Here is a 24112-nt window from a genome sequence, read left to right as displayed (position 1 = left end):
CTAGGAGAGGGTGTGCGATACCCTTAGAGTTATGGTTATAGGCAGTTATGAGCCACACAATATAGGTGCTGGGAAATGAACCCCAATCCTTTAGAAGAGCTTTGGAAGAGCTCTTCACCACTGTCTCTCCAGCCCCCATAGGTTAAACTTATTAATTCAGATCAGGATTTTGTTACTTCTTAGGTAGAGGTGGGAGAGAATTTAGGCTGTCTGTAAAAACAGTATTTATACAGAATTGTTGAGCAAACTCGTAGGCAGCTATGGGATGTTAGCTTGCAGCTGGTGTTCTAATATAAAGCAGGTATTCTAATATAATGCCATCTTTCTAAGAAATGCATACCTAGAGAATCTTTCAACTGCCTCACAGAGTACTTAGAAATGTACCTGGTCCCCAGAATGGCAATGGCCTGACTGCAGTTGGTGTGCAGGAGCCTTGAGGGGCATCTGCTGTTATCAGTGGAGCAGGACACACAATGACCAGCACACCATGGCCCCCTGTGGCATCAGCCTCCTTTTGAACCCTCTGCCGTCTTCTGTGTGCACTCAGATATCCACTGATTCTATCCCATATCAAGAGTATCATGGGTTTACCACACCTTGTTCCTATCACGAGCTTTTCATTGGGTTGTCTCGGCTTAGTTCAATAGTCTCAAAGGGCAAGTAGATGAGGATACAAGACTTAACACAATGAGGAACTTACACAAGGAAAGGCCCAGCCAAGAGCACTGAAATCAAAATACTTCCCCACATTCGTGACCCCGGAGCTTTCCTGCGAGACTTCATTGGGGGGCTATATCTTAGATGATGCTTGACTGACTCTCGAAGTGGAACTGAAAGCTTCTGTTCATTGCTGGCCATGTGTGTCCTTCCTGCCCACTGCTCCACATCATAAACCACCCAGAAAGCTGGGCACAAGTCCCACACTCGTGTGCAGATGCAGCCCTTCAGTTCTGCTCCCGAGGCCGTTGGCTTTTCATCTACCTACCTCACGGTGGGAAGCTGGGTTGTGATGCAGAACTGATGAGAAGCAGCCCCGCCCTCTCGTGCCTTCCCCACATCATACAAGAACCCAGTCCTTCGCCCCATGGCCACACTTTGTGGTTAGCAAACCTGAATCTCTAGGACAAGTGATGTAGTAATGTGTTACATGACATCAATACCACACACACACACACACACACACACACACACACACACACACACACACACACCAATCACTCCCATGAACAGAAAGAAATGAATGTGAGGGCTGTTGGTGGCCACAGAGGGGGAGTCGCTATGCTGAAAGGGAAACCTGAATGCTGGAGTATGTTGTGCCAGGGAGAGGAAGGCAGGGGAAGTGAGGCTGAGGATGCTTTGTGCAGGGAACACTCTGAGGACTCTCGTCTGGATTTCAGGGGGACACATCAAGGACAGGATATTTCACACATGCAATTGGTTCCATCGATACTCCATCATGGGGCACTTGAACAGACAGTATACATGATAAGCTATAGGGACAGCATCTTATGTGTCAGCCTACCTGTCTCTGCTGCCTCTGTGCCTCCAGCCCTCTGCACCATCTATTTGCATGTGCTCTGATAACACTTGCATGTGCTTCCCATGGGATGGTGCAGTGGTTAGCGTTCTATTCTCATTGGTCTCAGTTACCCTGGGTGCCAGGCAGTGTTGTTGCAGACAGAAAATACCCGGTACAGAGAAGTGGAGTCGTCTGCCAGTGGTTCTAAAGGGTTTGGGTTTGGCACACTGACTCCAGTCATATCTGTTACACCTCTGGATTCTGGTGTTCTAGGATCCTCAATGTAGAAAAGAGTCATAACTATAACTCAGATTTCCAGAATGGGAGAGCGGAGCCCACACATTTGACAGTGAAGGAGACAGTTAACAGATGAGGACGGGGCTAAACACTTTAAGGTGGCCATGGACTCCCTGGGTGTTCGCTGGAATCGTGGGTATCCAAAACACAACTGCGCCTGAGAATTTCGGTGTCCTACGAGAGAGAAAGACACATTTTGCTTTCTGTGTATTCATTAGAATTCCCTTCACAGAAGTCCATGGGAGCCCTTAGGAATGGTACCAACACAGACTGAGCAGAGGTCAGAGAAGGCTCCCTGGAGGAGGAGACACGTTGCAACTGGTGGGGAAGAAGTGAGAAAGGCTCTCTCAGTAGACAGAGAATGTGGGGGAAAGCCTGGGCCAGGATAGAGAGCAAGCAATGCCTGGCCCACGGAAGAGCTGGGCTGTGAGGGATCTGGGGATCATGATGATGGTGTCAGGACCCCCTCCTCTTCAGCCATTCCCACAGTGCCTGATAGTCAGAGATTCCTCCACATGATTTAGCTCCTAGGGCGGATGTGTTCATAGAAGCTTTGCTCCCAAGGGAATATCATCCTCCCACCCCTTCACCCCCACCCCCAGTGTCCCTGCATTGCCCACTTCCTGATGGATTACCCCAGCCAAGGGGATAGTGGGAACGGCTAGCGAGAGTGTTTCTGAGACAGCAGATGGATGGGAACTTTGCCCAAAGAAACTGTTGACCCAGGTGCAGTGTGCTCACATCTGCCGCCACTTATTCTCTCGGCTACAGCTACTCGTGTGAGGACTGTGATCTTTAAAAAGAAACTGGGGGAGGACTGGAGCCTGGGGCCAGATAAGGCAGTAGCTCTAAATCCCAGAAGACCCTGCAGAAGTTTGCAAAGAACGTTCTGAGTCTGCTGACCTCCGAGTGCACCGTGGGCATTCTCAGTCTTTGTCCACCCTGCAGCCAGCACTTCAAGGGTGCACCCCAGCCTCTAGGCTAACTGCATTTGCTATTCATACTTGGTCAGAGTGCTCCCAACCGTAGCATTGATTAATAGATGGGAAACGGAAAGACTCATAGCTTCAGATAGCTGCCTTGCACGGCGCCACTAACAAATCTGCAACGTGTCGATGAATATATGCTTGGTTGTTTGTTGTTTAGGGGTGCTGGGAACCAGCTCATGACCTAACATGTGCAGGAGAAGCACTGTGGACACCAAGCCACAACCCCAGCCCTCTTCCTATTAATTTTTTCCTGCAAGGGTTCCCTTATTCTGTGGGATGACAGACAGTAATTGAGGTCTACCAGATGCTGGAGCTATTAGCCAAGGGCTTCCTGCTCCTTTGTCCCGAGGCTTCCTTGCATTCTCCCAGAGGACCAGGATGTCACATATAAACTGCAGTGTGAGGCTACCACTCCTGCCGGATGAGGAAGGAAGAGAGCACGGCACCTGCATTAGAGCGTGTTGTCATGGGAACCTTATGCTCTGTATACCTGTATCCGCACAGCCTCCCAGTAGGGCGCACTGATCTGTAACCCCTCCTGCTCACAGTATGTCAACCCTGCCTTTGAGAGGATGATGGGCTACCACAAAGGGGAGCTCCTGGGGAAGGAACTCGCTGACCTACCTAAGAGTGACAAGAACCGGGCAGACCTCCTGGACACCATCAACACGTGCATCAAGAAGGGAAAGGTGGGTGGAGCCACGAAACCCACCCACACTCCTCCCTGAGTGCTCCCCCTCCCTGATGCTTCAGTCTTTGATCCTCAAGATTAACCTCTCCAGTAATACCGTAATTCAGTTAAAGAACTTAGTTTTTGCAAAAAGAAAAAAAAAGGTTTAATTTTTGCCGCCAACGGGATGCCACAGGAGCGAATTGTTTTGTGGAAGGCCACATGGTCCTTTGCATGAATATACCCCATCCTATCCTTGCTGTAACATTGATCTCTGAGCAGGGTTCTTCCCCAGATAGCTGTTTTGTGCTATTTTTTTGGTTTATTGGCGTTTGAGAGGAGGGGCTAGAAAGATCTACTATCCACATGGCACAGTAGGCTCTGTTTATTCAGTTACATGCCTTCCTTCTGTTCTCTGTATTCGATGTTCGATACTGGGGCAACTCTTCTTCCACAGCCCCTCCTGGCCCCACACCCACACTTTCTGCTTCTTCTGAAGGAGATGAAGGCACACTGGAGGCAAGAGTGGGATCTCCTGGGCAGCCACTCTCCTCTCTCAGAGCTGGGCAACCTCTTGCTTCTCCCGAAAGCTCCTAAGGCTTTGCTTCCTTCTTTCTTCTCTGCTGTGTAGCAGTTAAATGTCGTGTTCATCGGCGAGAGTAGCACTAGCAGAGATAGCATGAATCTGGATTATCAGAATGTCCAACTTACTTCTCAAACCAGAGCTAGTAGACTTGAACATGAAACACGAATACTACATAAACTACTCATTTTTCCCCCAAAATAACCCAGGCATATGTGGCACCCTCAAAGGAAACCCTCTTTAGCCATGTCAGATAGAAAAGAGGTAGGACATGGCTGCAGGGACCTCAGTTTCAGTTATCCACTCCCTTCCAGAAACAGTAGAGAAAACTCCCCACCCTGAGGCTTCCTGCCTCTTTATTTCTATCCACTTCCCATGGTCCGAGGCAGCAGGACTCTTACTCTCCTTTGATATCGTATATGGAAACAATGAGGGATCACAGTGGCCCCAGAGATGTGGTGGGCAGAGGACTCCTAGAGTTTGAAAGCTCAAGTACTTCAGGAAGGATTGACGAACTACACAGCTATAAACAGGTCCTCTGTTTCCCTGGGTGTAAGGTTATTGGACTCGCTGAACCTTCATCTACCCGTCTGTAAGTTGAGAATGAGAGTATCAGGTCCACTGGTTGGTGTGAGGATTTTGAGGCCAGCTCTCGGACTCTGGTGTGGTGGCAACGCCAGCTGGTGGGTGGCCAGCTGTCTTAGAACTCACCCCTGGCAGTCAGCTTGGTAGTGGACATGCTGGCCTGATGCTCTTACATTTACACATGCGATCGTGATAGCGTTGTAGTGGGTATGACTGTGTAGCAGTTTCGTGACATGTAACGAAAGTCTGTGGGGAGTTCTCACTAACCTGCAGAGACCCACTGTGGGAGCAGCTGCGCTCTCAACTGAAGGATCTCAAAGGCTCTCTTTGTCCATGTAGGAGTGGCAGGGGGTTTACTATGCCAGACGGAAATCCGGGGACAGCATCCAACAGCACGTGAAGATCACCCCAGTGATTGGCCAAGGAGGGTGAGAGCAAACTCTTCCACTCTTTCTGCTGCAGATAAGAACTCAGGCCCCCATGGGCATTGTCTGGTACACTAAATACCACTCTAAGCCTTAGAACAGCACACACAGTAGGGTTTGCCTTCTATGGCTAGTGAACTCCAGCCAGTACTACTAGGCTCTGCCCTCAGGCCACAGGGGATGGCCTTCTTGACTGTAAGCTTATACAAGTTCTCCGAGAGTCCCAGAGGCACCAGCCCCACCATGGAAAGTGTCTGAACAGGAGCCCATGGCACCTGACCAGAGAAACCTAGGGGCGGAGCATGAGAAATAAAGCGTATGACTTCCTTTCCTTCTCTCAGTTACATTCTAAGGGAAGGCTCAAAGCACCAGCTATATGGGACCCCCTAACTATACCTCACTGTGAGTCTTGCAGCCAGCACACAGGTCAGTGCTGCCTGGTGGATTGACCCTGGAAGGGATACATCTGAGTGGCCTCTGAGAGTGCAGGTTCTGATGGGCTCCCGAACAAGGGTGTCCACCATAGGGAGAAGCTGCCTGCCGTCCCCGACGACAGGCACTGCCTCAGGTCAGGGATCCCAACAGTGGCCTTTAGAGAGCCACAGGAAGAAGGCGGGTACCTCATGGTCACTCTTAGAAAGGGGGAGCTGAGTCCTTTTCTGTGCGTTTGACTAGAATCAGTGGGTAACTGAAGCAGCAGAGACATGCTACTGCCTTGTAGTTTCCATCAGAATAAAATTTCCTGATTTGACAGATGAGGGAAAGAAGCTCTTTTATCCAGACATGATTTTGTGTTATTTCCCCCCTAATTGTAGGCAGCGAGCTTTCAGAGGCAATTCGGATTAAAAATAGGGACATTTTACTCTTTCTCGCCTGGGTGATGTTCATATTATAAGATCCATCAGTATTTTCCCATGTTCTCTTCAGAGAATCCTCCAGGGTAAAATGAACTAGGGAGAAGAAAGAGACAGAGATTGGAGAGAAAGGGGTGCCCCAGAGGCTTCTAGGTATCCAGGCTTCCATAGTGTAAGTCAGAGCTCTACCCTCAGGAGAGGAGCCACCTTGAGCTTGCTTGCACAGGGCTGTGTGTCTTCCCCCGCCATTTTCCTCGTGAGCAAGACCAAACAACAACAAAAACAAGAAATACCATCCTTATGGTGAGCCACAGTGCTCAACATAGGATGCTTAAGGAGAAAAACAGCAACCAATGAAACCTCGTCACCGTCCGAGTGCGCCCTTTGCTTCTCGTGTAAGCAATGACGTATTTGTGTCAGTAGAGTTGAAGCCAGCTTCCCAGTGGTTGCCACGTCAGTCTCCCCTGAAAACATCCAGGAATCGAACTTCAGGAGGCAGCTGAGAAATGACAGGCCCGTGAGGGTGGTGTGACCACAGCAGCCAGGGTTGCAGGGAGGGCCAGGCTTCCGCAGGGCTATGAGGTCTTGTGATCAGATTTGTGTGAGGAAGGACCTGGAGCTCAGCGTCCAGGAGACTTGTCTTGTCCGTGTACTGACCTGTTGCATCTTCTCCTGCCCAACTCACTAATCACTGACTATTTGTGTTATTAGGAAAATTAGGCACTTTGTCTCCCTCAAGAAGCTGTGCTGTACCACTGACAGTAGCAAGCAGGTACAGTATTCAGTGTCCTCTGCTGCTTCCCCGGCTTGTCCATGCGTCCTTCTCTGCTTGTCTTTCTCCATGTTTTCTTGCAGTTGCCGACCAAGAAGGTGTGTGGGGAAACCTCTGGCAACTGGTTGGGCTTGGGTTTGGTTTGGCTTTCAGTTCTCCACAAGCCTGTCTTACTATGTTATAGGGGTGTGCGTTCTGGTTATACTATATGCCTCATGGTTCTCTCCAGGCTAATATATTTTATGGGACTATAAGGCTTCCTCAAAACCAAAAGAAGGAGGGGGTTGGATCCCATTCCCATCTTAATTTCTTAAACGAAAGAAAAGTATATATCCATGTAAGCAGTCACTCCTCCAGCTAGTAGCCAAATTAAGAACCATTCCAAATTAGCACTGTAATTTATTTTCCCCCTTACATTACATCTCGGAGAGCATGCTTTCTTTTGAATGCTGTCTTCTGAAGTAGCAGATTTTGTCAAGTTGGTAGATTTAGGAATGTTTTGAGGTAGTTATATAATGTCACGGTAATGTTTCAGGTACTTTTTAAAATATTTTTATAGTAATTTATATTTTTACCATTTGCTCATGTAGCTTCCATATCATACCATATAATTCGTGGAGTATGAAGTAAGAAATAAATATGACTATGAACAGGTTACTTTTAATATGTTAAGTATGACCTTTGGCTTTCAAAGAAGGGACAGAGTCTTTTAAGAATTTCAAAGGCAAAAACCCATTCTTTTTTTACACAGTGGACATATGAGGTGGGGCATGGGGTGTGGCCAGATGAGGAGCGAAACAAGCAGCAAGATCGAAGCCTCCAGGGTCCTCCTAGACAGAGATTCAAAGGGCCAGAGGGGCTGGGTTGAGTAAGAGTCATGGAGCCTGTCGAATGTCAAAAGTTTCTGTGGCCATGTCCTTGCTCATAAGATTGAGTCCAACCCAAAATGCTTTCTTCACCACTGAGACCCTAACCTAGGGCCAGGGGAGGATCTACTATAACACACACAGAGAGGCAAGATCTTGGAGACCTTGGAAAGAAAGAGAGTAGCTAGTCATAGGGACTAAACCTCATCAAGCAGTCTCACTGAGACCTCCATGTCAGGAGGAATGGTGAGGCAGGCAGAGGGAGAGGAAATGGAACCCTGGTGTCCCTTGTCATCTCTTCATCATCTACTACATCAAGCAGTGCGGGCCACCATTTTCAGGATGTGGATCCACAAGAGAGAGGACAGGATGACTTAGCTTCGTCCCTTCTCATGCCAGAAATTAAGCAGAAACAACTTAGGTCTAAAATCCAGCAGGTCCTTTTCCCACAGAAGCCATGGTAGTGGCTCCTGGCCAGGCCCCATGTAACACCCACATCAGCTCACGGCTGTGCATTTTAGCCAGGGATGGAGCTGTAAGCTAGGCAGTTCCCTCTTCTCCTCACTCCCCCTCATTCCAGTCTTTCTCCTCTAGTGAAACAACCTCCAGTGCCCCTATTTTCAGTCCCTGTACCTCTACAGCCCCAACTCCCACTGGTCCTTCATGACTTAGCCCAAGAATCTAGGCCCCTTTCTGGCTTTATCCCCTCACCCATTGTCATAGCTGCCTGTGTGCTAAATTGCCCTCTGCCCTCCAGCAGTGTCACAGCCTCTATATGCCCAGCTGCTAGCACATAGTAGGCCTGGGGTTGTTAGTTTTCAGGAAGTAGAGTGTCTCAGTCCTGGCCTCCTCTGAACCCTGCCTGCTGCCCACGGGGAGCAGGCAGGCCGTTAGCATAGGATGCCAGGACATGGAGGCTGCCTCTCCTCTGCATCTCTAAATAGAAACCCCTTTGCTACCATGAATCAGTTGCTGTTCTGAGAAGAGTGAAAACACAGAGCTTGGATCCCCTGAGCCATTGATGTCACCTAATGGTGCTGCACAGGCCTAAGAGACTCTTAGATTTTTCCAATAATGAACCATCTTGTCCCTCTGGCTGGCTACAGTACTTTTCTTTTTCCCCCAAAGAAGGCTGAAGCCATGGAGATGGCTTAGGGCTGGGGAGGGCTCTTGGAGCAGAGCAGCCTGTCTGCGGGCATTTGCTTTGAGGTTCTGCTCCTGGGGTCCAGCTCCTGACGTCAGAATCAACCCGTTGGGCTTGCGTTTGAACAGGGAATGGAGCTCTGTGCCAGACAGTTCATTTCTGGTCGTGTGTGTCATCAGCAAAGATTCCTTCTCATCTGTAAGCTCTGAGCGAGATGCCAAAGTGCGCCTGCTGCCCACACCTACTCCCTCCACACATACTGAACCCAGAGCTCTACCATACATCTGGCTCAGTATGGGCACCCAGAAGCCACGGGCCACAGATGGTTAAACAGATTAAACAAAAGAGAACCCAGAGGGAGTGAAAACTGAAGCTGTGTGGGCATCAAAACCCAGGCCTGAGGAGACTGGGGAAAGCGTCTGTTACAGCAACTACACAGAGGAGTCTGGGCTACAAGCCTCCAGCATTTACTGTCTTACTCTCTACGGGAGATATTTGCTGACCTTGATAGTAAAAGGCAGTTTTCTTTCCTGCCTTTCGCACTTGCTTAGGCCAACCACAGCCTAGGTTTCCCAGACTTACCCAGTCACATAGACTTTGGACATTCTTTATCTTTGTGACATCCCTGTTGGTCTCCTTCTGCTGCCACATTAAGCATGTACAGTCCTAGACCCCTTGATCCATCTGCCCCCTCATAAGCTCTGGCTCTGAATCAGAAACCATGTGTAGAACCACAGGAATCCAGCACTGCGCAGCCCTGGCCCAGTCACACTTGAATAGAGAAAGGGTTGCAGAAGACAGCATCACCATGCCATCTCTCTCTCTCTCTGAACTGGCCTGGAGTCTGCCTTAAGGCAAGAAGCCTATTGAAAGCAGAGGGGCCTCTTCACTGCTATTCCTTCATGCCTGAGTGCTCACTTCCTCTTCCTATGACAATATGGTGATCATGGCGATTTCCAAAGCCAATGTGCTTTAAGTCCAAGGGGAAGAGCACATTTGGAGCCAGCGTGCAGTTTTCCCAGTCTTCTTGTGGAGGTGTGACACACAGGGATATGGAGAAGCCCTTGGGGAGGTGCCCATGTCCCAAAGGAAGTGATCTTCTTAAAGAGTCAGAGAGCATAACTCTCTGGAAAGAGCCTCCCCTTTGCACGGTGGGTATTTGTGAGGAGAACGAAGAAACCAGGCTCAGACAAAATATTCTGGTTAACCAACTATCCAAGATGGCAGCTATTAGAGGGTAGAAGGCAGATGCCCAATGTCACATGGTGCTTCACAGAGGTAGAAGGTGGGGGTTCTTCATAGAAGAGCTCGTTTCTATTCGTCTGACCTCTAAATAGGGAACAGCTATTGAACTCAATGAGCTAGGCTACCTGGGAAGCCTCACCCTGTCTACTATAGCTTGACACCAGCCTGGGCACTGACTCTTGAATATTACAGTATCAACAACACATTGAGGACCTGGCTTCCTTGAGAACAGCAGGGACAAAAATGAGAGCTAATATGGCCAAACTGGCCATGATGAAACCTTACTTTAAGGTACACATTATTTTGGGGGGGGTGTTAGAATTGTGAAGTCAGAATGTCACTCAGGATGGGCACCAGCACCTTGTCTTGTGTGAAATCTACTGGCCAACGTCAGTGACTTCAAGACTCAGGGGCAGCAACTAGTCCTGGCTGATGACTAACTGATCACTGGTCCTGCCCAACAGAGTCCATGTTGAGTTTACACATATATAAAAGCATCATGTCTCACGTGGCATTACAAACAATATCAGCTTATTCTTCAAGGAGCACATCCAAATGTGACTCGTAACAGTTGAAGAAAGAGGTGACTGAAAGTATAACTTTAGTGGTCTCTGAGAATGGTCGCTCCTTTTAGAATGTGTTTTCTAAATGTTTTAGAATGTGACTTACAGCAGGTATCCTGAAATATCTGTTGATACACTTGGAAAAGCCACTAAATCAACAAAACTATCCACATTTTTTCATTTAGCTTTCATAAATATTTAAATGAAGCTATTTAAGGAAAGCCCTTTAGTATTGGAAAACCACATTTTGTTTGAACAGGCAACCCCTGAGAACTGAATGGAGTCCCTGCTAGGCCACTGGTGCTGAGGGTATAAGGCACAGAACTTCTGGCAGGGAAGGGGGACACAGAAGGATCACTGGTGGTATTGTGGTAGCTCCTGGTAGGGTTGCCTGTTAGGAAGGTCTTGGCTCAGAGAAAGAGAAACATTTGTAGTCTGGTGTTAGTGATGGTGGTGGTGGTAGTGGTGGTGGTGGTGCCTGATAAAGCTGGTTATGACAGGCTTCATGAGGCTCAGAAAGTTGATAGTGCTTTGCCAGATGAAGGGAGGGTAAACTGAAGACCCCTGGGGACCTACACTGACTGCAGTCACTGCCCAGGTAATAGTAGCCTGTCCAGGAAGCTCAGCCCTCCCCAGTGAGCAACAATAATGAGGCTCCTTTGCCCTCTCTGCTCTTTCTTTGTGTCCTCTGTGTCACAGCACTAGATGTTTACAAATCACTTAGACAGTGGTGGAAGATGAGGGGAAGAGAAGGCACTGTGAGTCTAAGCTGGAAACAGGATTTTCCTGCCTCTGTGGGAATCCCTGCATGGCCTTCCACAGGGGCACCATGTCCAGCAGGGAGACTCCCTTGAAGTGAGCCTTGGTAATGAATAGAGGCTGAGCATGGGGAAAAGATGGAGCGATTTAAGGACGGTGAGACAGGTTGGGTGTGGGAGAGACTATAAGAGTTCAAGTGGAGGGACTATGATGTTTGGTGATGGAGGTCTTTGCTCTGAAATTTCATTTAAATTTCAAGGGCTGTCCTTTTTATTTTAATGTGATGTGTGTCATTTGAACCATTATACATTTCTACTCATTCCCTTGACCTGATATTTTAAGAAGCAAAGTTGGTCCTTTATTAAGAAACTATTTTAATACAGATGTAAATATAGGCATTTGCAGAAGGGGAGGGGCGAGGAAAGTGGGGGACAGAGACAGAAAGACCAACTGACCCCCAAGGTAAGGACCCACGCTGGCTTTTCAAAGCAGTGGCTGAGACAGGAAAATCTGAGAGTTTTGACTCCTTATTTGTTTTTTAAAATATAACATATGGAATCTTGTCCTCTTGCAAAGCAGCAGCTAGTGGTCAACCTGTCACGAGTGCATCCACTTCACAGTAAGGATCTGCTAAGATTTAGATGTGTTGAGTCACTTCTTAATGTAAATGAAAATACCTTCTAACATTCAAACTGAAGCTCGACTCATCAGTTACACTGGTGCCTGGTCACATTGTAGGCCAGGAAAGTCAACAACACAACAACAACAACGACAACTGAAGCATTTTGTAAGAGTCAGTTGCTACAGTTTACAGTAGAATTTACAAAAGGAGTGTTTTAAATGTCACAGTATTTAGAAGTGGCTCATTACTTGCATCTTTTAAATCAGGGTCTGGGAATTTATAACGACATAGCTCAGATCTGTCATTGTGGTGAAAGGCCACTGCAGACCAGGTGCCAATAAACGCCAAGGATGTTTTACAGTTGTTGTTGTTGTTGTTTTTTTTATTCTTTTAAAGTCAGCCTTTGGCCAGAGTTTATGGCCTTCCACTTCCCACCAGTAAAATTATAATAGACATAGACACGGACACCTGCATGTTGTGGTAAGCCAATGGGCAGGCATTTTCCTGCAGGTCACTATCCTCCTCCTCCAAGTGTCTGGTTCCCACAAGTGAAGGCTTTATTAATCTCCAGGACAACCAGGAAGCAACTGATACACAGAGGGCTACCCCTGCCTATCTACCTTGTCATGGCAGGTGACGGGTCCCTGTGTCCCCTCTCCTCTGGGACTAGACTCACTGAGTCTGTTAACGAAGCATTTGGGAAAGCTTGTGCCTACCTACCCCAACCCTTTGCAGCCTATACTCTGGCAGAGCTTGGCTCTCCTGAGTTCTCCCGTCATCTTCATCACAGTTATGTGAGGATGCTGTTACCATTTCTGACAGATGAGGGAACTGAGGTTTGGAGCAGCCAAAAAACACATCCAGGTGTCATGTAGGGTCTAAGCAACAAAGCACCAAAGTGGTCAGAAGCATGGCTGCAAAGGACTTCCGTGCCTGGCTGGGGCCTTCCTGGGATGACATCATGAAGTGGTGTTGACCCAGAGGCAGGTTTGAAGTGCAGTTGGAATGTGTCTTTGTGGGAAGGGTCATCCCCTACAGACAACACAAAGTAACCTCATCAAGAGAAGAAAGCATGGCCAGGCACGGCCAGAGCCCTCGCTGACTAAGAGTGGGTGTCCTTGGGGGCTCAGCTAAGCCACTTTGCCAGCTTCTTCTCCATGCCCTGCTTATGGGGTTTCACAGTCACACAATCATCTCTGGATGCTGGGACTAAAGTTCATCACTGTGTGGATGGAGCCCTGGTTCTGTGCGTATGCATAAAAGAAGCTTGCTGTCAAGCACTGTGGAGCTGTGGAAGCCCAAGGGAGGGAGTTATCAAACTCATTTTTCTCAGGGCTCTCTAAGGCAGTGGATCTTAACCTGTGGGTCACCACCCCTTTGGCAAAAACCTATCTCAAATATATTTACATTATGATTCATAAGAGGAGCAGAGATACAACTACGAAGGAGCAACACAAATAATTTTATGGCTGGGAGTCACCACAATATGAGGAACTGTATTAGCGGCTTGCAGTATTAGGAAGCTTGAGAACCTCTGTTCTAAGGGATAACTAGAGCCTCAGAACAAGCTCACTCCAGGTACATTGTGGCATGTAGTGCCACATGTTGGACACCGTCATTGCTAACTGTAGCATTTCAGAATCCAGTCTGTAATGAGTTCCTTTTTCCTTGCTGTGACTAGATAGATACCTGACAAGAAGCAGGGGAGGAGGGACCTTTTTTTTTCTTTTGGCTCACAGTTTGAAAAGATACAGTCCCTCTGGAAGGAAAGGCATTGTGGTAGGACTGTGAAGCTAGCCTCTCACACTGTGGCAGAACAGGAAGAAGAGACAAGAAGTATGGTGGGCGTCTACATGCCCTGCCCACCTCCAATGACTCACTTCCTCCAGGGAGGCTCCCCACCCCTTCCAAAACACTATCATCTGTTGAGGACCGAGAGTTTGCACAAATGAGGTTGTGGGAGACAGTCAGCCTTTGAACCACAGCACATTCCCATCATACTTCAGCATCGCGTAGGTAATGCACACCTGAAACCCCTACTAAGGTGCTGCCTGCTTTTGTGCATAAAGTGTCTTTTGTTCCAACCACAGTAAGTGCACATTCAATACTGATGGTTATACAGGCTTCTGGCCCTTCCCTGACGTGGACTCATTTCGATACAATGTTTAAAAGCAAACTTTTGTGAAGAATGCTCTCTCCTGGTGTTGGTCCCGGGAAAGTGAATTTAGAGTGCTGTTCCTTTCATTTCCTTGGCTGCACTGGGGAAATCTCACGTCAGCCTCACATTCTGATTGCCTGAGGTTAATTAGGGGAGGTGGGATTCTGGGCATGGCATGACACAGAAGGAAACTACATATCTTCACTGTGACCAGCATGTCCCTAAACCCAGAAACACCATAGAAGGAGTGGGCTCTGTGGTACTTTTTCTTATTATTTGTTAGTCAACAACAGCTGACTGTGGCCCCTGAGGCGTGCCATGAGTACTTGAGAGATTTGGGAGTAGAAGTAAGACCACTTTGGTGCTCTGTTGCTTATACCCTACATGACACCTGAGGCACTTTTCCTGCCGTGGACCAGACCTAAGGCACCAAGAAGAGAAACTGGGGTGGACCTAACATTCCAGCTGCTAGTGGATGTGGGGGACCATGAGAACTGTTGAGAGGGCTTTATGGGCTCACTTATAGAACATTGGGAGGTGCCAGGGCAGACTAAGGCAGCAGTGTGTGACCAGCATGTCCCTAACGTGACTCTTGGCCTTGGCTGCATTTTGCAATTACCTAGAGAATTGAGAACAAGAACAAGATAACAGTACCTGTCTCCCAGGGGCTCTGAGGGATGGTGTCTTGGAGCAGTCTGGGCAAAACAGTTCCTGAGATTTCCCCCAAGGGATTCCATTATACTGCCTGGGTGAGACTCAAGGCTAAGAACAACCTTGGCAGGGTTTGATCAGGTGTGACCAGGTTATTTGATCCAGGAGCATTTCCTGCAGGAGGTAGTGGGGGAGGGGGAAATGGGTGTCGTTTGACAGACTGGCCATAGTGATGCAGCTGAAAGATGACTAGTTTCTTCTTCTTACAGAAGGGAGTAGGCATTGAGGAAATGCCAAGGACTGGGACCGTGGTGTCACCTTTTTTTATACCTCCCCCTTGGACCTTAGCAGGAAAAATAACCATGCGGAAAATGTTACATTCAGGAAAAAACAATGTTGCAAGCTTCCCAAGAGCAGTTTCTGGGAGCCAGGAGCCCCGTGTCATCCCACAGGTCTGTGAGATGAACCCAGCCTGGGTTTCTGGACCTGTCATTTAGCCTTACAGCAGGCCAGCATGGGAAACCCTATGTGCAGCCCCAGTTGTGCCTCTGGCCCCTGTGAAGAAAAGAAACTGCTCGCTCTTCCCTTTGGGTCTAGCCCCCAGCAGTCTCTTCCTCCCGTGCCTGCCCTGACATCACAGATGCAAGACCAAGTCATCCCTCATCTTCCTCCCAGCCTGGTTCAGCCGACAGGTGTTTGGGTTTTTCATTTCTTTTCACCATTAATGTTTCATAGTTGTGATAGATTGCAGGGGAGAAAACGGCACGGATGGGATTTATTTAGTTTGCTGTTTAATTTAAATTTGACAAATTCACCCATCACCCTTTGGGACATTAAAACTATTGGTTTTCTTTTTCAAATTATCTTTAATAAATCATTTGTCAGTGGGGCTACAGGGCTGAAACTCCAAATCTTATTTCTCTGCCTATCACTGATGGGCTCTATGTGACAAACTGTTTGCCCCCATTATCTGCAGAAGCACAGAGTTCTTTGTACATAGTCATGTGGCACTTAATAAAATGACCCATCTGAGAGCTACACCGTTGGCTGATTTTGTCATTTTGCAAATGGCATAGCATGTATGTGCACAAACTGAGAGGGGTCACAGATGTCACTAGGTGATAGAGTGTCTGGGATCACGGCTGTATATAAATGGTCCAACACTGACAGAAATGCCATTTGCAGTTGAGGGTTAACGCCTCAAAATGTCTCAAAACTTTGCTGTGTAGGGATGGCGTGGCCTGCAGGGAGGAGCCCTAGGAATAGCACCATAGCAGGTGCTGAGCTGCAGGTGTGAACCCAAGCCAGTATTCCGATGAATACCTGCATTCTTCCTGACTGACTGGAGAACAGAGGCACACGCACTTCGTGTAAATCCTGTTGCACAAGCCAGGTTCTTAGGATTGAACTCACGAGCTCAGTTCCACAGCACACTTTCTGGCTATGGCTTCGCCCTCTGACTCTTGGGAATTCATTCACCAGCCAGGAGAGTTTTCTGTTTGAGTAGCAGAGTTTGGGTGAGGCACAAGAGTGGGGCAGTTTAGCAGGGCCTTAATGGCCCACCCATCATTCTTGTTGCTGAACTGGCTACGGTGATTGTTAGCTCCAGTGAGACTAGGGTAGACTTTGTAAGGAACTTTGCTGGTAACCAGTCCAGCACCAGTTCTATCTGGAAGGCAGTGGCAGTGGGTAGTATAGGAGGTTTTCAGGGCAGAACTTAGTTTTGCAAGGAAAAAAAGTTGCTTACTCTCTGTAATGTTTACCTTTCTTAACTCTGCTATTCTAAGGGGAGAAACCTCTGGCTTCTGGTGATTAACACCTGTTGTTTTGCAGCAGGGGATTAGGTAAAGACTTGATGACTCTGCCTCTTTGATCTTTTCTGATCTGCTAGAGGCTCAAAGTTCATTAACTCCTTCTGAACCAGGAGAAGAAAGTAATGCTGGAATAAAAAACACACTCTGGATGAAAAAAAGAGACTTGAAGCTTTATTGCTAAAAGGGGGAAAAAAGGCTCCTATGGTCCTTAGTCCTCATGCTCTCTCAGGATCCTTGATCACATGGTTTTCTAAGTATCTTTATACTCTACAAGTTCATAACAGGTTTAATTCAAGTCAAAAGTCGAATAAGGAGTTACAGCAGAAATGTTTACATGTGTTTCCATTAAGACTAGGGCCTGATTGAACATTCACTGTCTATCTTCTAGATCCATAAGTTCATTATAAGTTTAGAGCAATAATCCTTATGTTACAAGTCAGCATCGTTTTGTCAGCGGTCAAACCACCCACCTTGTGTCTCATTAGTGTTGAAGTTTTATACAGGAAAACTAGTCAATATTTTATTTTATTTTTGTTCTTGCACCTACAATAAATTGTCCATTCTCAGTTTATGACCTTTAGTTACTGGACAATAGTCTCGAAGCTAGCCTAGAAGCAATGTTTTCCCTGATCGTAAATTTGTTCCAAGCCTGCTTTCTATCGTAGTGCAAATCGCCCATGACACATGAAGGTTTACAGTGCTCTAATTGCAGCTTTCATATTATAGAGGGCTCAAAATTATTTATATAAATTTTGGAATTCTATCGAACCGTCATTAGGAGTGATGAAATCATCTATTTGTCTGCATAGCATTACTACAAGTGAGTACAACTTTGTTGATCAACAGAACATCTTTCCATGGGCTGACACTCATGAATCATTAGACTATGTAATAGTGACAGGAAAGGTATATCAATAACAAGAAGCAATCAAATGAAGTCTCTTGGGGCCTTGGGGTTCCCTCAAGACCACGCAAGACGGTGGGCCAGCTCCAGAAAAACTCACTTGCTTTCCTTAGTCATTCCTAAATGTCTTCTGACAGAACTTCAGGTATGGAAGTCACTTGGGTTCCTGGGTAGCCTTTAACACTGTTTTCAGTAGCAGCATTTTTAGACAGAAGTGTGGCTTCCTGTTTGGACTCAGATACCTATGTGTCTCTGCCAGAAGAATCTCTATTTTCTCCACAACTCTTGAGTTAGGGCAGTGGTTCTCTGTCTTCCTAATGTTGAAACCCTTTAATAAAGTTCCCTAGGTTGTGGTGACCACCCCCAACCATAAAATTATTTCATTGGTACTTCATAAGTAGAATTTTGCTATTGTTATGAATTGTAATGTAAATATCTGATATGCAAGATATTTGATAAATGACCCAATGGGGGTCTTGACCCACATATTGAACCACTGAGCCAAAATAAAAGTTCATATCTTCCCTGGTATAGCACACTCCCATTCGGTGTTGCCTCTTCAACTTGACACTTAGACCATTAACTTTTTTTCTTTAAAGCATAAGATGACCCTGTAGCCTCTGCAGTCTGTCCAGGTGTCTTTAGCTCAGCATATGGCCCCTTGGCCCTCCTGTGATATGGTATTCCCCCTCTCCAGAGCCTCCACTCCAGCAGGTTGATCCATGTTAGTCTCAGGTCCAGATTCCCCTATATGCATTCAAAATGAGATGAGGGGAGTACATCCCTCCATACCCAGGCCTTGGGTTTCGTTCAATTCCAGTACTACAACATGGCTGGAGAGAATGGCTTAGTTTCCCCTATGAAGTATCCCCTCTACAGGGAATGCCTGTCCTTTGGGGACCCAAGACATATAAAGGAATCACCAGACTGTAAGTGTGCTTCTGCATAGCCCCTTACAATACTCACACCTGAGTGACCTGACCTCTCACAAGACAAAGCACATCATTGGCAGGCTAGAATGTCCTCCATTGATCTCTGCCCTTCCACCTATCCGGTTTCCCTTCAACCCTATTCTAAATTAGTTTTGTTCAGAATTTCATCTTAACAGAGCCATATATGTCTACAATGTGAAGCATCTTTGGTTTGTTTTTAAGACCTATGATTTTTGGTATATGGGTTCCATAGTTTTTAATCACTGAGTACTATTCTCTTGGGTGAATACATGGTAGTTTGTTTATCTGTTGTCTTATTGGTGACATCTGAACTGTTTTCGTTCTTGGGCTACTATGAATAAACATGCTATGAACATTCTTCTGCATGCTCTATGGTAAATCATTTCATGTCCTTTAGGAACAGTAGAAGACTCACAAAGTCACAGATTATGTCTACTTTGTAAGCAGCTGCCAATTCTTTCCCCCAAGAAGTTCTATCATTTGACCGTCCCCAAAACAGTGAGCAGGAGAGGCCACACACATTCTTGTCAAGGGTCAGTGTTGCTGCAAGGGATTTTAGCCATTTGGGAGATGTGTAGGTTTTAGTATGTAAGTCTGTCTCTGCACAGTCCCTGATAATGTGCACACACTGATGACTATTGACCGAGAAGTTTTTCATGTGTTATGGCCTCTTGTGTATTGTTTGTAAAGTGTCAATTGAAGGCCTTTGGTTGTCTTTATTATTGAGTTGAACTACATTGTACATCAATTCAGTGTCAGATGTGTTTGCTCATGTTTTCCTCTTTTCTTTCTTTTTATTCACTTAACAATCTTTCGATGAATAGTTTTTTAAGACTACTTATTTAATATATATGAGTGCTTTATCTACATGTACACCCGCATGCAGAAGAAGGTATCAGATCCCATTTACAGAAGGTTGTAAGGCACCATGTGGTTGCTGGGAATTGAAGTCAGGACCTCTGGAAGGGCAGCCAGTCCTCTTAACCACTAAGCCATCTTTTCCATCCAGTTAACAGTTTTTGGGGGCTGGGGATTTAGCTCAGTGGTAGAGCGCTTACCTAGGAAGCACAAGGCCCTGGGTTTGGTCCCCAGCTCCGGAAAAAAAAGAACCAAAAAAAAAAAAAAAAACAGTTTTTAACTTTACTATGTCAATGTTTGACAGATACCACTTTCTGTGTACTTCTTTGCCTGTCCTCAAGTTTCAAAGATAGTATATACTTCTTTTAAACACGTAAAGTTTGGACTTTAACATTTAATTATACAGTGCATCTAGAATTATTTTATGGCATCACATAAGATAAGCTTAATATCTGCCTATAAATATATCTGATTATTGAAACTCGGGCATTTATTGGAAGTGTTTTCCTTACTGAGTTACTTTGACGTCTTTAGCAAATTATTGCATAATGCAGTTTGCCTCCAGACTCTTCTGTTGTGTTGCCCAATTAGTGAATCTATGCACCAATTGCATACTTTCTCAACTACTCCAAGTGTCAAAGTCAGGTGTGATAAATTCTTCCACTGGCTTGGCTTCTTGTATTCTTTGCATTTCTATGTAAATTTTAGAATTATATTAGTAATATTTACCTTACCCCCACCCCCAATCATGCACTGAAGCTGTAGAGCAGTTAGGAAAAAAACTAATATTAAGCAATATTGAGTCTTCTGGTCTATGAGCAGGGTCATACCTCTCCACTTCTTCTGAGCTTTGCTTTCTCTCTAAAATGACTACTTTGTGTACATCCAGAAATGTGAGCTATCATGTGGTTGCTGGGAATTGAACTTTGGTCCTCAGGAAGAGTAGTCAGTGTGCTTAATCACTGAGCCATTTCTGCAGCCCTTAAAATAAATACTTTTAAAAAAATGATTTCACTGAGGTGAACCATGAAAGCATCCCTCTGTAAAGGTTCTTCCAATCGAGTGCAGACTATAGAGCTCATGGCCACCATCTTGGCAGGTCAGGGACCTTGGACAGAAGGACACCTATGGTATTCGAATATGTATCTTGGCATTGCGAAGGAAGTGATGCTTCAACTTTCCCAAGAAAGTACTGGCTAGCAAGGGAGAATAACCTTGTACTGGGCTGGCAGTACCCGTACCCAGGAAGACAGCTTGGAATTTGTTTTTATATCTTGTGTCAACTTAAATATTCACATGCCTTTCCATCCATATCGGGCCATTCCACTGCACACCGCTTTGACATGAGTAACATTTTAAATGTTGTTCAGATAAAAAGGAAGAGACAAAGTCATATTTCCTATTAGGTTCACAGTTGTTACTGCAGGTGAGAGGAAGCCTGCCCCCCAAGCCCTTCCCATACCCCCACATACCAGGATCTGCATCAGTGCATCCAGACTACTCCCTGTCCTGGTGTTGTCAATTGCTGAGATTCAGCTCAGAATACATGAAAGAGAATTAGCTGTGGCTGTGAGAACTGGGCTCCTGGATGCTGATCAGGTGTCTTGTTGCATGGCCAGAAGCTGCACAGTCGTGAGTGGGTTTTTAGAAGTGAATCTGCAAGTGGGTTTTGAAACTCCAGCAGGCTGCAAAAAGACCTTTGATCTGCACATCAGAGCTTTTTGTTTTTCGAGGAAATGCCCATCAGGAAGTGTTTTCACTGAAGAAAGATGATCAAAGATATCTGCATGATGCCACCGACTGGACTGTCGTTTCATTCTGTGTACACAAAAGAGAGAGGGTCTCCAGAGACCCAGTTCCCATCAGATCTCTGCGCCTAGGACTCGAGCTTGGTTAATTAGCGTTCTAACACATCCATGAAAGCCTCCAGTTTGTAGTAAATGAAGAATAGTGAGTATTAAAAAACTGTTTAGCATGTCAGCTCTGTCAGCTGCCCTGATTATTTAAGCAGATAGTATCTTTGTTCATGCTAACCATCTATTTACTGATTTTTGTAATATTTGTGGGGCAGAAGAAACAAAAATTTGATAGTACAAGTAAAAATCTCAGTTTGAAGTGGTGATCAAAACTTCTCTTCATCAAAGCCAGCATTCTTTTAAATGGCTGTGCTTGTTATTTTTCATCAATGTGACACAAACAAGAGCCACCTGGGAGAGAGATCCTCAACTGAAACATTGCCCCCATCAGATTGGTGCCCCCATCAGATTGGTGCCTTCATCAGATTGGTGCCTCCATCAGATTGGTGCCCCCATCAGATTGGTGCCCCCATCAGATTGGTGCCCCCATCAGATTGGTGCCTCCATCAGATTGGTGCCTCCATCAGATTGGTGCCCCCATCACATTGGTGCCTCCATCAGAATATTATTTGGGGGTTTCTTCCCCAGATTAGACCATTTAGTTCCCAAATAAAGGACACGAAACCTTAATATTTATAATAATCCTTAAAGCACCTGAACTGGGCAGATATCAACTCTCTGCTATTTTTCTACCTCCCTATCAATAATCCCAAGATATTACTTGCCAAGTTCTATGTAGGCCTCTCGTACTCCAGCAAGCCAGCTCTCGTGGCCATATATTCATGATCCCCCTGCCCCATGGCATGAGCCTTCTCCTCATTTTTCCCCTCTCCCTCTCGGTCTCTGTCTCAGAAACCCAAAGACTTGTCTACCTTGCTTCTGCCCAGCTACAGGCTGTGCTGTTCAACCAATAGTTTTAAATTAAGGAACAAAGTTTGTACAACAAAAGCTAGTATACATGAGAATTCTCTCTTCTTGAGTGACATGCTAAACTAGACCCTGGTATACAGAATTTAGCATTACAATACATAGCAATAGACAAGACCTCAACAGTTCCCCCTTTTTGTCTAAATAAAAGGCGCTTTCTCTTATAATAATATTAAACAACATATAGTATAAACAATAATAAAAATTACTAGGTAAGAGTTACATTTTTGGGGGCTGGAGAGATGGCTCAGGGGTTAAGAGCACCGACTGCTCTTCCAGAGGTCCTGAGTTCAATTCCCAGCAACCACATGGTGGCTCACAACCATCTGTAATCAGATCTGATGTCCTCTTCTGGCGCATCTGAAGTCAGCTACAGTGTACTCATATATAATAAATAAATAAATCTTAAAAAAAAGTTACATTTTTGTGTAACTGTTTGTGTTTGGCAACTCAGGAGAAAGTATTATATTCTCTATCCCATCCTAGTTTGTATAGAGTTTTGTATCCAAACCATTTTTTTATATTGGAACATTTAAATCCTCTAACTTTCATAATTTTTAATTCCCAACCTTAAAATATCTCCTGAGACCTTAATTTTCCTAGATCCTTTATAACTTACGTTTAATTATGAGACTGACTATCTAGTCTTCAATCCCACCAGAGACCTGAGAAGGAATAAATATTAACTGAGTATGCAGGAAGTTCAGGGACACAGCTTCCAGAAATCATAGAAATGACAGAGTCATCTGACCACCTGGGCAGTCCCCAATAACCTCTATAAAGCTGGAGTATCTAATCGTCAGCCCTCTGACCCAGTATATCTGACAGACACATTTGTGAAGCAGGAATTATGAAGGACTTGCTTACCATGACTTGGCATAGTTGGCAGTTGACCTCCCACTTGTGTCTGTCTGTCCTTTCTGGATAGCATTCTGTTTGCTGATGGAATTAGGGCATTTTCTTTGCCCTAATTGTGGCTAGCTTGCCACAAATGAAGCCATCTCCAAATAGAGTTCCTTCAATGCTCATCATCTTCTTCCAAGTTGAATGGCTCTACCAGAAGCTGACATGTCTCAATGTCAAAAAAGCTTTAAATTAATAATAAGAAAGGTCTTTAAATGCTATATAGTCTGTGAGTCTCTAAGATTCTTGAAGACCGTCTATTCATAGCGTATCTGACTCCATATACCTTTCCAATCCAGGATGCATATATCTGTGATGATCTACATTAGTATCTGACGTGACCATGACTTTGACTGTCTGACTAATTAACTTGTATTTCTTAACCATCACTTATAGTTTGGAATGGTGGCTGTTCAAAGGGCTGGGGCTAAACCTTGCATTTTCAAATGAGCCACAAGGCACAACGCCTATATAAGAGTTGAAACATACATATATTGTATTGTAACAAAACTAAACCTAAATTTACCAATGAAAACCTAAAACCTGTAGCAATATACAACATTTTGTACCATAACAAAAACAATAATAGCTCGAAGTTAAAGAGTAGATTTGATAATCTATCCTTTATCTTATTATTTTATATGATATTTCTATATTTCCTTTTCTTCTCAACCCCTTTACCTTTATCTAAGAAAGAAGGATATAGAAAAGGAAAAGAAAGATAGAAATCCCTAAGTTCCCTATTTTGTCCTCCCTGTCCAAGACCATGACTATTTGTAACCATCCCCTTAAATAACAACATATCTATAATTCATAAAATTACCCAAATCATTCACCCCATCTTAAGGGACTGGAATGACAGGCTTTTTATAATTGCTTTTTGTTGACTTTGGACATAGAATTTCTTTATGGGGACCCAAGAAAATTGGAAAAATGGTTACGTCAAAGGAAACCCTGTTGTCCAGACTCTGGGTGCTATGAAAGTTCAGAGTTAAGTGAAGTCCTGACTAGATTAGTCTGTAAGGCTGGATTAATTGAGATCCTCTGGGGTCAGCAGCTTTCTTTGGAACTGTTCTAGAAGCAAGTCTTTTGAGGAAACAATACTGAGGCAGTTTGAGGTAGGGTCAAACGTCTCAGCATCTCTGAAGGTGGATCTTCTCAGGGTTGCTTTTGTTTTGTGTGTGTGGTGTGTTCC

General features: G+C 45.5%; 1 protein-coding gene across 9 annotated transcripts in view; it reads left to right on the top strand.

Moving 5' to 3' along the window:
* Pde8b (phosphodiesterase 8B) overlaps window positions 1-24112 on the top strand; it is a 234210-nt gene that overhangs the window by 166636 nt on the left and 43462 nt on the right. For 5 of the 9 annotated variants that reach the window (XM_063281702.1, XM_008760670.4, XM_017590816.3 and 2 more), the window contains 3 exons: window positions 3354-3494; window positions 4983-5071; window positions 6634-6694. The exons of 2 other annotated variants lie outside the window; for them this stretch is intronic. In XM_063281702.1, the coding sequence (XP_063137772.1) occupies window positions 3354-3494; window positions 4983-5071; window positions 6634-6694 (291 nt within the window). The remainder of the gene's footprint in view (window positions 1-3353; window positions 3495-4982; window positions 5072-6633; window positions 6695-24112) is intronic. 2 more of the 9 variants (XM_063281701.1, XM_017590817.3) reach the window with 1 other exon arrangement.

This window comes from Rattus norvegicus, chromosome 2, assembly GCF_036323735.1.
Source record: "Rattus norvegicus strain BN/NHsdMcwi chromosome 2, GRCr8, whole genome shotgun sequence".
Taxonomy (NCBI): Eukaryota; Metazoa; Chordata; class Mammalia; order Rodentia; family Muridae; genus Rattus; species Rattus norvegicus.
Note: the sequence above shows the minus strand (reverse complement) of the source record. Positions and strands in the feature narration are given on the sequence as shown.